The 14,448-nt window shown below is 39.0% G+C and overlaps 1 protein-coding gene and 1 non-coding gene across 6 annotated transcripts in view; one reads left to right on the forward strand and one right to left on the reverse strand.

Moving 5' to 3' along the window:
* The window catches only part of HERC2 (HECT and RLD domain containing E3 ubiquitin protein ligase 2), a 234,718-nt gene that overhangs the window by 170,778 nt on the left and 49,492 nt on the right, over positions 1 to 14,448 (reverse strand). For all 5 annotated transcript variants that reach the window (XM_061431346.1, XM_061431353.1, XM_061431374.1 and 2 more), the window contains 6 exons: positions 12,957 to 13,145; positions 12,270 to 12,421; positions 10,134 to 10,291; positions 9,930 to 10,043; positions 7,790 to 8,041; positions 3,035 to 3,228 (listed from right to left, as the gene is read on the reverse strand). In XM_061431346.1, the coding sequence (XP_061287330.1) occupies positions 3,035 to 3,228; positions 7,790 to 8,041; positions 9,930 to 10,043; positions 10,134 to 10,291; positions 12,270 to 12,421; positions 12,957 to 13,145 (1,059 nt within the window). The remainder of the gene's footprint in view (positions 1 to 3,034; positions 3,229 to 7,789; positions 8,042 to 9,929; positions 10,044 to 10,133; positions 10,292 to 12,269; positions 12,422 to 12,956; positions 13,146 to 14,448) is intronic.
* On the forward strand, positions 9,098 to 9,170 carry TRNAE-CUC (transfer RNA glutamic acid (anticodon CUC)). The gene has a single exon. It is a non-coding gene; the product is annotated as a tRNA-Glu (tRNA).

The raw sequence follows: 14,448 nt of genomic DNA on the forward strand, positions 1-14,448 counted from the left end.
ACTGAAAAACAACCGAAAGGTCAATTCACCAAGACAACCAAACATTCAAAATGTGTATGTATCAAACAAAAATTTCAAAATACATAGAACAAAATTGATAGATTTATCCTAAAATGCCAATGAAATCTCAAGGTATCCCAAATAACCAAAGGAATCTTGAAAAGGAATAACCAAGTTGGGAAAAGATTAATTCCTAATTCAAAACTTAACAAAAAACTACATTAATCAAAACAGTGTGGTCTGGTACAAAGTCAGATTCAAAGACCAATGAAGCAGACTACAGTAAACATTGCCTATATGGTCAAATGATATTCGACAAGTGCCAAGACTATTCAGTGGGGAAAGAACAAAGGTTTTTCTATAAACAGTGCTGGGAAAACTGCAGAAGAATCCATTTGATCCTTATCTTATATCATATATGAAACAATGGATCAAAGACCATAAAACATAAGACTTCAAACTATGAAACTATTAGAAGACTGGAAAATCTACATGATCATGTATTTCTTGGATATGTATATGACACTGAAAGCAGTGAAAACAGAAGAAAAATTAAAACTTTTGTGCATCAAAGAACACTATCAACAGAATAAAAAGAAAACCATAGAATGATGGAAAAACAGTTGTAAATCATCTTCCTGATAAGGGATTAATAACCACAATATATCAAGAACTGCTACAACTTAAAAAAGAAATCTAATTCAAATATGGGCAAAGAACTTGAATACATTTCTCCAAAAAAGATATACAAATGGTCAATAAGCACTGACCATTTCATTAGGGAAGTGCAAATCAAAACCACAGTGTGATACCACTTCATACTCACTGTGATGGCCTTTAAACAAAAAAAGAAACAAAGAAAATAACCAGTTGACAAGAATGTGGAAAACATGAAACCCTTGTGCATAACTAGGGGAGTGTAAAAATCATGCAGCTGTTGTAGAAAAACAGTAAGGTAGCGTCTCAAAAATTTAAACATAGTTACCATAATGATCCAGCAATTCCAGTCCTAGATATATACTGAAAAAAACTGAAAAGCAGGGACTCACACAGAAATTTCTACACTAATATCTGCTTTTCTTTTTGGTCACCACAGGCAGGATCTTAGTTCCCTGTCCAGGGATCAAACCCACACCCACTTCAGTAGAAGGCCCTATAGCTACATTATTCACAATAGCCAGAGACAAACAACCCATGTGTTCACTGAAGGAGGAATGGATAAACAAAATGTGGGAGATACACACACATGAATGTTATCAAACCTTTAGAAAATAAAATTCTGATACATGCTACAACATACATCAATGCTGAACACATCATAATCAAATATGAAATAACCCAGACATAAAAGATCAAATTTTATGTGGTTCTATATATATGAGATACCTCAAACAGGCAAATTCAGAGAGTAAATTTCAGGTCACCAGGGGAGGAGAAATGGAGTTATTGTTTAATGGGTACAGAGTTTCTGTATGAGATGATGAAAAAGTTCTGAAGATGAACAGTAGTGATGGTAACACAACACTGGAGATATACTTAATGCCACTGTATGGTTTACCATAAATTTTTAATGATCAAAAGCACTAATATAAAAAAAACCTGATAGAACCAAAAAGAGAAATTAACAAATCCACAATTATTCTTAGAGATACCCAGAAAAATTTGTCCTTGTTGACAGAACAAGCAAACAGAAAATCAGCAAGGATCTAGAAAAACTGAGTAATACTATCAATGAACTAGATCTAACTGACATTTACAGAACACTTCAACAATGGTGAAACGCGTCAACAGCAAAATAGACACTGTTTTTAAGCACATATGCAGACCATTCACAAACAGAACACATTCTAAGATAAAAAAAACAAATCAAGAAATGAAATCATACAGAGTTTCTTCACTAACCACAATGGTTAACTAAATAATCAGTAACAAAGATAAAGAATGATCTCCAAAAATTTTGAAACTAAACAACACACTTAATCCATAGGGCAAAGAGCAATTCTCAAAAGAAATCAGAGCCAAACAAAAATGAAAATATATCAAGATTTGTAGATCCAACTGAAGCACTACTTAAGAGCAAAAATTATAGTATCAAGTGCTTACATACTACAAAAGAAAATGTCTAAAAATCAACCACCTAAGCTTTCTCCTAAACAAACTAAGAAAACAGTAAAGTGACACCAAAGCAAACCAAAAGGGGAAAAGGGACAAGAGGAGAAACCGATGAAACTGAAAGCAAAACAAGGGGAAATTTAATGAAACTAAAAGCTAGTTCTTTGAAAAGATGAAAAAAATGGGTAAACCTATAACAAAACTGGCAAAGAGAAAAGGCACAAATTACTCATGTCAGGACTGAACGAAGATATCACTGCAGACCCAAAAACTTCAAAAGGTCAGTAAGAAAACGCTAGTAAAGAAAATGCTACACACAGAAACTGGGTAACTTAGACAGAATGGAGCAATACCTTGAGTATCATAAACCATCAACACTCACCGAAGAGGAAATAATCTGAGCAATTCCAGATTAAAAAATTGAATTTGTGGTTAAAAATCTTTGGAGAAAGAAATCTCTAGGGTCATATAAATTCATAGGAAAACATTAAAAAAGAAATGACACTAATTCTACTTAACCCATTCCAGAAAACAGAACAGGACAGAACACTTGCCGATGCTATGAGGCCAGTTTCACCCTGATGAAAAGGCAAGAAAGTGTTGTTTAAGAAAGCCACAAACTAGTATCTCTGAAGAGGACTGACAGGAAAACTCTCAACAGTGTATTAGCAAATCAAATCCAACAATATAAAAAAAGAAGACCAAGTAGAGATTATCTCAAAAACACAAGGTTCACCCAGTATTAGAAAATCAATGCATTCCACTATATTAAACAGACTAAAGGAAAACATGATCACATCATTTGAGAAGAAAAAGCATTTGACAAAGGACTACACATACAAGTCAACTATGTTTCTACATACTACCAACAAATGACAGGAAATTAAAAATTCTATCAAATACCAAGCTATCTACTTTGTACCTGGGCAGGTCCACAGGCAATCCCGACTATATGTTTGGTATCCAGTCCAGGCAGCGCAGAGGGTTCCGGCTTAGTCACACGCAATGTGTCAAAGTGCTGACATTGGTCATTGCTCCCCCAGCTGTGGACCTCACTGTCCTCAGTCAAGGCCAGGCAGTGGGTAGACCCTGCAGCCACATCAATCACCTTCTTCCCTGGGGGCAAAGGAGGATGCAGATATAGCTTTATATCTATGACTTGTGTTGCAATGAAGATATTTACTCTAAGACACTCAGGTCAGAAGGCATTTAATGTAATTGCTTTAATATTATTCACAATTCACCTGCTTTACATACATTATTAAAACCTCCGCTGTGTTTTACTAGCTACAATCTATTAAGACCTATAGCCTACAAATAAAATAATACTGTGAAATGAAAAGGATCTATTCATTTTCCTCATCCTTGTTCAAAAAAGACACCTGTACTTTGAATTAACTAGAGATCATATTTTCTTATCCCAATGTATAACCATGCAAAGTGTACTCCTCTTTAAAAGACTATGTTTTTGGAACAGTTATAGGTTCACAGTGAAACTGAGGAGAAGGCACATATCTGCGATATATTACTGATTCCAATGGACACTAAGCCTCTCCCCATTATTAATGAGTCATTTTTTTACACACAGACATCCAGTTCTTCTGACATCATTTGTTGAACTGACAATCTTTGCTCCACTGTATTGCCTTTACTCCTCTGCCAAGGATCGGTTAACTATATTTATGTAGATCTATTTCCAAGCTCTCTCTTCTTTTCTCCTTTTCTTGTCATCATACTTTGTGTTTAGTCACTTAGTCGTGTCTGACTCTTTGCAACCCTTTGGACTTTACCCTGCCAGACTCCTCTGTCATGGGATTTTTCATGCAAGAATGCTGGAGTGGGTTGCCATCCTTCAACCCACTCCAGTGGATCCTTCCACTGGATCCTTCCAACAGGGATCAAACATGCATCTCATGGCTCTTCTGCACTGCAGGTAGACTCTTTACCTGCTGAGCCATCAGGAAAGCCCATAAAGATCATATTTTAGCCAATACCAAACTGTTCTGATCACTGCAGCTTTACAGTTAAGTCTTGAAGTTGGACAGTATCAGTCTTACAATTTGCTCTTCTCCTTTAATACTGTGTTGGCTATTTTGCCTTTCGATATAAACTTTAGACTCGGTTTGTTGATATTCAGAAAATAACTTTCTGGGATTTTGATTGGAATTGCATTAAATCTATAAAACAAGTTGGAAAGAACTGACATCTTAACAATATTCAGTGCTTCTATCAATGAACTTAGAATATCTTTCCATTTAGTTATTTGATTTCATTCATCAGTTTTCCTCATACAGATCTCATATATAGAGAGAGAGAGATAGATAGATAGATATAGATATAGACAGATAGATTTATATAGATTTATACTTATGTATTTCATTCTTAGGTTGCTACTGCAAACGGCATTGTATATCTAATTTCAAATTCTACTTGTTAGTTGCCAGTATGTAAGAAAGAAATTAACTTTGGCATATTAACCTTGTATGTCACAACCTTGTTAGTCAGGAGGGTTTTGGGTCAATTCTTTCAAATTTTCAACATAAACAATCAAGTTATCTGTGAACAAAGTTTTATTTATTCCTTCTCAATCTGTATAGCTTTTATTTCCTTTTCTTGTTTTATTGCATTAGCTAAACTTCCAGTAATAATTTGGACAGAAAATGATGAAATGGAACATCCTTTCTCCATGACAACGCCCAACCAGATGTCGTACAACCAATGCATCACAAGTTGAACAAACTGGGTTATGAAGTTTTGCCTCACCTGCCATATTCACCTGACCTCTCGCCATCCAACTACCACTTCTTCAAGCATGCCAACAACTTTTGCAGGGAAAACACTTCCTCAACCAGCAGGAGGCAGAAAATGCTTTCCAAGAGTTCGTTGAATCCCAAAGCATAGATTTTTAAGCTACAGGAATACACAAACTTATTTCTCATTAGCGAAAATTGTTGATTACTATGGTTCCTATTTTGATTAATAAAAATGTGTTTGAACCTAGTTATAATGATTTAAAATTCATGGTCGGAAACCACAATTACGATCGCATGAACCTAATAGTCTTTATCACGTTGAGGAAGTTTCCTCTATTCCTAATTAAGTTTTTTTTTTAAATCATGAATGGGTATTGAAATTTTGTCAAAAGCTTTTTTTGCACTTATTGATAGGATCATGTGATTTTTCTTCTTTCATCTGTCAACTTGATGGATTAACTGATTTTTTAACACTGAACCAGCCTTTCATATGTCTTGAGTTCATACATATACTTATTATTATATATTTTTTTCTTTATATGTCACCCATCAATGGACACTACAGTTAGATACATGTCTTAGCTATTGTAAATAATGCTGCAATAAACATGGGGATGCAGATTTTTTTTTGAGTTAGTGTCTTTGATATCCAGAAGTAGAACTGCTGGCAGTTCTATTTTTATTTTTTGAGGAACCTCCATACTGTTTTCCAGAGTGGCTCCACCAGTTTACAGTCCCACCAATGGTGCACAAAGTTTCCCTTATCTCTACATCCTTGCCAGCTCTTATTATTTCTTGTCTTTTGATAACAGACATTCTAAGAGGTAAGAGGTGATATCTCAATGTTTTGAAATTATTTCATTGACGATTAGTGATGTTGAACATCTTTTCACGTACCTGCTAGCCATAATACGTTTTCTTTGGAAAAATGACTATTCAGATCATTTTTTTTTTTTGCTCTTGAGTTATATGAGATTTATATATTTTGAATATTAACTCCTTATCAAATATATGACTTACAAATATTTCCGGCCATTTCATAGTTTGCCGTTTCATTTCTTTGATGGTTTCCTTTGCTAGGCAGAAAGATTATTGATTTTAGATCTCTCTTCTTATATATTTGAAGCTATAAATTTCCATCTAAGCTTTCACTGTATGCCACAAATTTTTAAAAGTTGTATTTTCATTTAGTTTAAAATATTTTAAAGTTTCTCTTGAGATGTCTTCATTGACCTATGTTTTATCTGGAAGTAAACTATTTTATCTCTATGTATTTGGGGATTTTCCAGCTAACTTTCTGTTACTGATTTCTGGTTAATTCCATTGTAGTCTGAGAGGAGACACTGATTTCTCTTCTTTTAAATTGTTAAGGTGTGTTTTATGGCCTGGTCTATCTTGGTGAAAGTCAAAGTACACTGTTTATTTAGAAAGTTTTCTAAAACAAAATCTGTTTTTTATTTTTCCCCAAAGTTAAAAGATATAAATATAAAATATATTTTTCTATTTAATAGTGTTAGCAAAGTATTATAATTTTGCCTATTAGTATATTTAACATGACACAAACATGTTATGTCATGTTAAGAGGTCATGCTTAACATGAGGCCATGCTTTCAGACATATCAACATACAAAAAAATTCAGCTGAAAAAACTCTACTACAGTAAAGAAGACAATTCTATCCTAAGAGCCTCTCCTAAGAACAAATGACTATATCAACAATCACCTATACTTACTATACTCTCATAGTAAGCTATCCCTGTATCTAACTAATGTGGCTGAGGAACTTGATTTCATCTAGTAAATGAAGGGAATATAAACACAAAGGCAAATAAAATTCAAATGCAGCTCCTTAGTAAACAACCAACCTTATTAACTCTAGAACTTACCTCAGACACTTAGAAAATAATAAACACCATGTGAACACACAAAACTTCTAATCACCAAAGTATTAACATGTTTTAAAATAAAAATGATGGGGAAATGAACTGGCAAGTCCCACTTAAAATTCTCACTTCTAAACTCAAAGCAAAAACATAAAGATGAATCCAGGTAAGTAACCCAACAAACTGTATCCCTTATGCCAAATGCAGCACAAGGCCTGTTTCTGTGAATCAAAGTGTACTGGAACACAGGTCCATTTGTTTTCCTATTGTCTATGACTGCTTTAAGGTTACAATAGCAAGGCTGAGTAGTTAGGAGAGACGGCATAAGGTCCTCAAACCTAAAATCATACAGAGAGCCTGGTCCAAAAAAAAACAGCCTGCCCACCTTATGTAGTGTAGCAACAGAGCACTACAGGTCCCACTTGATACATTTATCACCACCCTCTCCCATACTTCAGAAGGTATTTGCAAAGCACAGCTACATGTGTTGGCTCTCATTCCTCCCATCTACTGAGAATGCATACTGGACACCTTGAAACCAAAAAAAGAGGATTCATCCATCAAGCATCAGTTCAACAAGACCACTCCAGGCTGACCGAATCCTATCTCCCTTTGTGCTACATACATATCCATAGTCTTAGCAAGATCTACAGTATAACTACAGATGACCTCACCAAACAGAAGCTAATCTCACCAAGGCCAATTTAATGAGTAATGAAATGAGTACTTGCCCCCCGATCCCATACACACACACAAAAAAAACCTCTCCAATAAAATAGAAAAAAACAACAAAAAACAACTCTCCAATATTGGAAAAATTTAAAGTTTCAAATTAAATTTGCTGAGAATAATTCTAGGTCACTTTTTAATACCGACAAACCACGTTCCATTTATTATCTGTATCTATTAAAATGTGGGTAAAAGCTTCTAATTTCATGGGTCATTCACAGAATGTCATGTAAAGGGAAAATACCTGCAAACTTTAAAAGATTACTGAAGAAAACTCCTCAAATGGTTTTAAAAGTTTACATTTTGCACTCACCTTGCAATCCTTCCAAGAGTTTGGGATAACGAACATGTTCCTCTGTTCCATGCCCAAGTCTCTGGTTGTCACCCTTTCCCCATGAATAAACTTGGCCGTCTTTTGTCAAGGCAACAGAAAACTGGCTTCCACATCGGACTTTGACAACATCCAAGTCTTGCAGCTTTTCAATCAGCTTTGGCGTTTTGCAGCCATCACTGCCACCTCTGCCCAGCTTCCCATAGTCGCCATCTCCCCAGGACCACACCTGACCTAAAAAGCACAAACTATCTAAGTAAAAATAGCTGTACATCTAAATAAGCCTTTTAAATGTCTGAAAATAATCCATATAGCCAAAAGCACACAAAAATCTAGATCACTAATGTATACAGTTGACACAAATGAAATCTAGTTTCTATTTCAGGTTGTTACAGAAGCAATTAAGAAATGGAGAGACTTCCCTGGTAGTTAAGAATCTACTTTCCAATGCAGGGGACAGAGTTCAATCCTGGTACGGGAACTAAGATCCCACATAGCTCAGGGGAACTAAGCCTGGCACTGCAACTACTGAGCCCACACACCTCCACTAGAAAAGCTCTCACGCCACAACAAAGGATCCCCACGCCGCAACCAAGACCTGACTCAGCCAAAAACATTAATTTAAAAAATTTAAAAGAAAGGTAAGAAGTAGAAAGCTGACTTTTCATTTTGTTTTAACTGAATGAATAGTAAAGTCCTGTGTGTGCTAAGTCGCTTCAGTCGTATCCGGCTCTTTGCGATCCTATGGACTGTAGCCCTCCAGGCTCCTCTGTCCTTGGGATTATTCAGCAAGAATACTGAAGGTACTGAAGGGGGTTGCCATGCTCTCCTCCAGGGTATCTTCTGGACCCAGGGATTGAACCAGCATCTCCTGCATTGGCAGGTGGGTTCTTTACCACTACTGCCACCTGAGGAAAGCAATAAGCCCTAACCCTTACTAGTCTGGCCTCATGAAACAGCTTCCACTAAGTATTAAACACAGAACAAAAGCTCTACTGCCTCCACAGAACACAGTGACTAGACCCATGGCATACTGCACACTATCTCAGGTCTGCCTGCCAACATTCTTGTTATGCTGACCACATGTCAAACATACAACAGTATTTATTTCCAATAAAAATTTTAGTGCAATTTAATTAAATATTACATAAAGGGATAAAATAAAGTTGCTATCTGTGGGAGAGCAAGGCTGACAGGCTCCCAACTAATGCTGACAGACAGACCCCACAATTCAAAGGACAGACTCCCACAATACTGAAAGACAAATACTATTTTTAAAATATTGGGAATTCCCTGGCAGTCCAGTGGTTAGGACTCTGCACTCTCACTGCTGAGGGCCCAGGTTCAATTCCTGGTCAGGGAACTAAAAACCCCGCAAGCCACACAGTGCAGTCAAAAAAAAGAAAAAAACTCAACATCAAACCTGGTAAGTATATCCACAAAAAGTGTCACACGAGTACAATCTCACTGCTGCTGCTACTGCTGCTGCTAAGTCACTTCAGTCGTGTCCGACTCTGTGTGACCCCATAGACAGCAGCCCACCAGGCTCCCCCGTCCCTGGGATTCTCCAGGCAAGAACACTGGAGTGGGTTGCCATTTCCTTCTCCAATGCATGAAAGTGAAAAGTGAAAGTGAAGTCGCTCAGTCGTGTCCGACCCTCAGCGACCCCATGGACGGCAGCCTTCCAGGCTCCTCCGTCCATGGGAGTTTCCAGGCAAGAGTACTGGAGTGGGATGCCATTGCCTTCTCCATAATCTCACTAATGAACACAAATATAAAACTGAAATTAAAAGCAAGTATCATACTGTGAATACACAAAGACTAACAATAAGCAGGATTTACAACAGAGAATCAAGGGTGGCTCAACATTAGGAAAAGTAGTCATAATAATAGAAATAATACATCAATTATTCCATTTATTTTCATTTCTTTGTTAAAAAATAAAATGCCCAACTAGGAAGGCTGGCCCTGGGCAATGGAAACTACGAGTCTCATAACATCTCCACCTCTTCCAAACACACTGAGGTGCATATGCACTTAGAGCCTCCAAAGCTCACTCCCTCTAGGGAAGTGGCCCTCCTCATCCTGAGAGCTCTCCCAAGGCAGCACGTGCTGCACATACCATTCTCTGTCACGGCCAGGGTCTGAGCATCACCACTTCCACAAGCCACATCAATGACCTTCAGTCCTTTGAGCCCCGCAACCAGCATGGGAATGGCCTCATCTTCACTGGAGCCTTCAAACAGACAGGACTATTGTTACTGCAAGTATTTGAGAAAGCAGCGGCCTTACGCAGCGTGCCCAAGCTGGCTCAGAGCAGACGTACCGTGGCCCAGTCGGCCATAGTTCCCCCTGCCCCAGGTGTACAGCTCCCCTTCGGCTGTGATGGCTGCACTGTATGTGCTTCCACATGCAATGTGCACCACATGCTTCCCGGCCTGCTTTCCAGAGAAAGCAGAGATCACCTTAGGTTCCTCAAGAGGCCTGTGGAGACAAAAGGAGCAAACATGAATGCACTTCTGAGCCTTTCCTACTAGTGACACTCCCAGGAATGAACTATCAGAGCATTGAGATAACTTTGCCTTTCAGGCGTCTTATGAAATAATTAAGAAATACAGAATCCAAACACTTACATGATTTTTTGTTAAGTGGGCACCTAATGCCAAGCGTCACACCCAGCATACTGTTAAAGACACAGATGATCAAACCCATGGCAGCTTTGGTCACAGTGGTCTGAGCAGTGGCCTATTCACAGATGGCACAAGTGCAGCAATAGGAAAGGAAGAAGCTCAGGAACTGCACTGAGTAACACAGCCAGAAACAAAATACTCCAAAGTGGCAAAAACCAGCAGCCAGAGGTGGGGAGCAGGGGTTGGCTGCAGAAGGGTCCAAAGAAGCCGGGGTGAGGGGTGCTAATAGAAGCACTCCGTATCTGTTACAATGGCTCCCAACCTCAAGCATTTGTGAAGCTCACCAAACTGTACATAGAAAGCTGGTGAATTTGTAAATCTCATGCACATGGCTGAAATTTATATATATTTGTTAAACAAACAGGGAAGAAATGATGGGCAAGGTTTACTGATCACACTGCAATCTATTTTTCACAAATGAAAAGTAGGAAGCAGCAAGGATTAATTGGGTAGAAGAGACCACTAGCTGATTCACTTTCAAAATTAGCAAATGCCCAATGCTTGTAATCTAAAATACGGCTGCCATGATCACTAACACTCATTCTGGCCTCTCCAAAGACACAGCTCACTTATTTTGTGACACACTATTCTGCAAAATAAGCACACAGAGGGAGGGGCACACGCTAAGAGGAACAAAGGAATTACTCCAGCACCACCTCCCCATTCAGCTCAAGTTTCAACCCCCCACCCCGAAGTTTCTCTGCACCTTCTGCATGTGCACCATTCTTCTTTCCCTTAACTCCTCAGGCAATAGACACGTTACTCAACTAGCACTCAATCTCAACTGAGTGTTATTTAATTACAAACTATTTTATGCATGGTAATTACATCCAACATTTAAAAAGTAAAAAGACTAATGCCTCTAACCCAAACCTCAACTCTTTCAAGTCCTGTGAGCCCCAAGCCAATCCCTGTCTCCCTGTTACCTGAGATTAACAATAATTCTAAGTTCTGTGCTTGTAATTCCTTTTCTTCACTATCATTTTACTAGATTTGTCTGAAACTCCTACAACACTATCAAGTTTAGGACACCAAGTCTGCTGAATGCTAACACCCAGAGTGCATGACTCTTTTTCCACAATTTGGGATCCTTCCTGGATATGTCTACTTCCACCCAGTGAGAACGGGCCAGTCTCCTCTCAACTCTGCGGCCGCCCACTCCCTGCTCATGGCTCTGACAACCTCGAAATGGGCTGCATCTTCAAACTCGACCTAAAACTAATGTTTTCTCCACCAACCTCCACTCACAACAGTAACATGAAAGGCTTCCTGTGACTGCAAGGCAGCCATCAGAACTCTTTATTTTCATGACTCCACATTTAGAACAACCATTCTGTTTTGTTTCTGGTCTCTTACAATAGTCAAAATAACACATTAGAAAACTCGTCATTTTTGTAGCTGTGAAAATCATAGTGTGGCTCAAGGAAATGAGGACGTTATCTGATAGAGATGTGCTGAGGTAACAAATGAAGGAAGAAGAGGGTGGAATTCAGTTTAGAAAACTCTGCAGTGAGGATGCAGTATGTGTATCAACAGGAGTAGCAAAAGCCAGGGGAGAAGAACACAACGGCCCACTGCCATCACTGTCTATGCAGCATGCAGAAACCCCCATGTCACAAGGGCAGATCCATCTAGGGGGGCAGCTCTCTCCACTGCAGCCCTGCACGTCTGAGCAGCTGCACAACCCTCACCACACTTTTCTTTGCCACCTTATTTTGGTTACAGCATCACAAAAGCAGAGTGTATCAGGTACAGGAACAGGCTGCACATACACGGTGTCTCCGTGGCCCAGACGTCCGCCGTCCCCGCAGCCCCAGGAATATACCTCTCCAGTGGCTGCCAAGGCCAGGTAATGGTGACCGTCTGAATGGGCAGCAATTTTTACAATGTTTCTGGAGGCAAGCCCCTGGACCAACTGTGGGGCCTAAAAAAGGTAAAAACAGGAGGAAAATTAGTAAGCAATCCAAGGACAAGAAAACTGCATGACTTGCCTCACTCGTGTGTCTTACTCTAGTAAGCCCACTTAGACTAAACCTCTCTGGTGGCTGTACAGCTGGCCTGCCCAGACCTACAGAGCAGCACCAGGCAGGTGCCACGTGCCGCATGGCATGTCTAGACCACTTCTGCACAGGAAATGTGCAACTACAGGTGAAGAGCGCCCATCTGCCATCATCCCCACGAGTTTCTCATCTGTTACTTCCTGGTCCCAAATACAGTTTGTAAATGGGAATAATAGTTGACAATAATTGACACTATAAGGAGTTCCTGAGCTTAAGAACTAAGAAATTCTGCCCCAAAATCTTGACAATAATGATTTCAATCAAGACTTTTAAATACAATTAATAATATACAATGAGCTGCTGCTTATAAATCTTCAGAAATCAACCGACATAAAAAAAGACAAGATATGTAGCATACATAGCAGAGAGCCCCCTCCACCAACCCACCCCAGGACCTACAAGTGTGTCACTGTTGTAGGCTTGCGTGTATACACGGCCATTCCTCGACAAGATCAGGAAGCGCTTCTCTGCACAGGCAATCTGCGTGACCCCCAGGTTGGCAAGGCCTTCACACTGAATGGGACCGATCACATTGGCATAGTACTTCCATCCTATTAACCCCCATCCTATGACTTCTTGTAATGATCCCTGTCAAATAATGAAGTAAGTAAATATTTTCTTCATATCACCAAGAAAATTTCCTTCTTAGGAAAAAATTAAGAATAATTCATAAAAGGAGTAACAAACAGATATAATAAGATAAAAATAAAGCAAGTAAAGAAGGAAGCTGATTCAAAACATTAAAATAACTCAGAACACCCCATACAGCCTCCGTTAGCAGGTAAGATAAGTAAATGGACAGGTTACTTTTCCAGAGCATTTCATTTAACAGAGCACATTAAAAAGTAGAACAAGTAGATCTTAAATATATTTTCAAATGCTCAGAACATAGGTTACCACTCTGCCGTAACAGGTAGGGACCCAGAGGTCTGCACGCCTGCAGATAAGCATCCCTGCTGTTAGTGGGGTTAAAGGAGTCAAGCCGCATGACAGCAACTGGGGGATAACCAGCTCCCATGTCCTCCACACCAGGTACATCACAGCTGCACACGTGTGCACCTGCGTGTACACACAGAGAAGAACAAAGGTCGTGTACACACAGAGAAGAACAAAGGGACGAGGGTAGCCATCGCAATACCACCTACACAGCAAACTTCTAGCAACACGAGTGTTCACCAACAGGAAACTGATTTTAAAAAATCATGACACATTCACACGTGGACCACTAAGCTGTTTTTTAACATAAAGCGAGAAGCTCTTCACTCATATAGAGTATCCTGATTAGTGAAAAGACAAGCTACAGAAGGGCTATAACATACTACCACTGAGAGAACACTGAGAGGGCACATGAAGACCCGCAAAGTGAGAAGCAGCAGGTGGAAAACTGGGTGAGACCAGGCAGAGAGACAGGACGTGTCAATGCACCCTCGCATTTAGCTTTTACTTTTGAACCATGTAAATGTATTATTTGGAAAACATAAATTACTGTAAAATAAAATAAATACTCTTCAAATTGAAAGTTAGACTGAATTCCCTGGTAGTCCAGTGAACAAGACTCTACATTCTCACTGCCAGTGATCCAGATTCAATACCTGGTCTGGGAACTAAGATCCTACAAACCTCATGATGCAGTCCCCACCTTTCCCCCAAAATTAAAAGTCAGAAAAATCTGCATTTTGCTGCATAGGAGAAACTAACATATTTCAAATCAACTACACTCCAATAAAAATTAATTTTAAGTACTTATACTATCAAGAACAAAGTTTAAAAACTCTGGATTAGAATCAGGATTCTTTGTGTGACCTTCGCGAAGTTCACTCCAATGCAGCCTTCTCATCCATATGATGGGACAACACTGCAATGATTGGGTGTGACTGTATGAGGTTCTCGG

This window comes from Bos javanicus, chromosome 2, assembly GCF_032452875.1.
Source record: "Bos javanicus breed banteng chromosome 2, ARS-OSU_banteng_1.0, whole genome shotgun sequence".
In the NCBI taxonomy this organism is placed as follows: domain Eukaryota; kingdom Metazoa; phylum Chordata; class Mammalia; order Artiodactyla; family Bovidae; genus Bos; species Bos javanicus.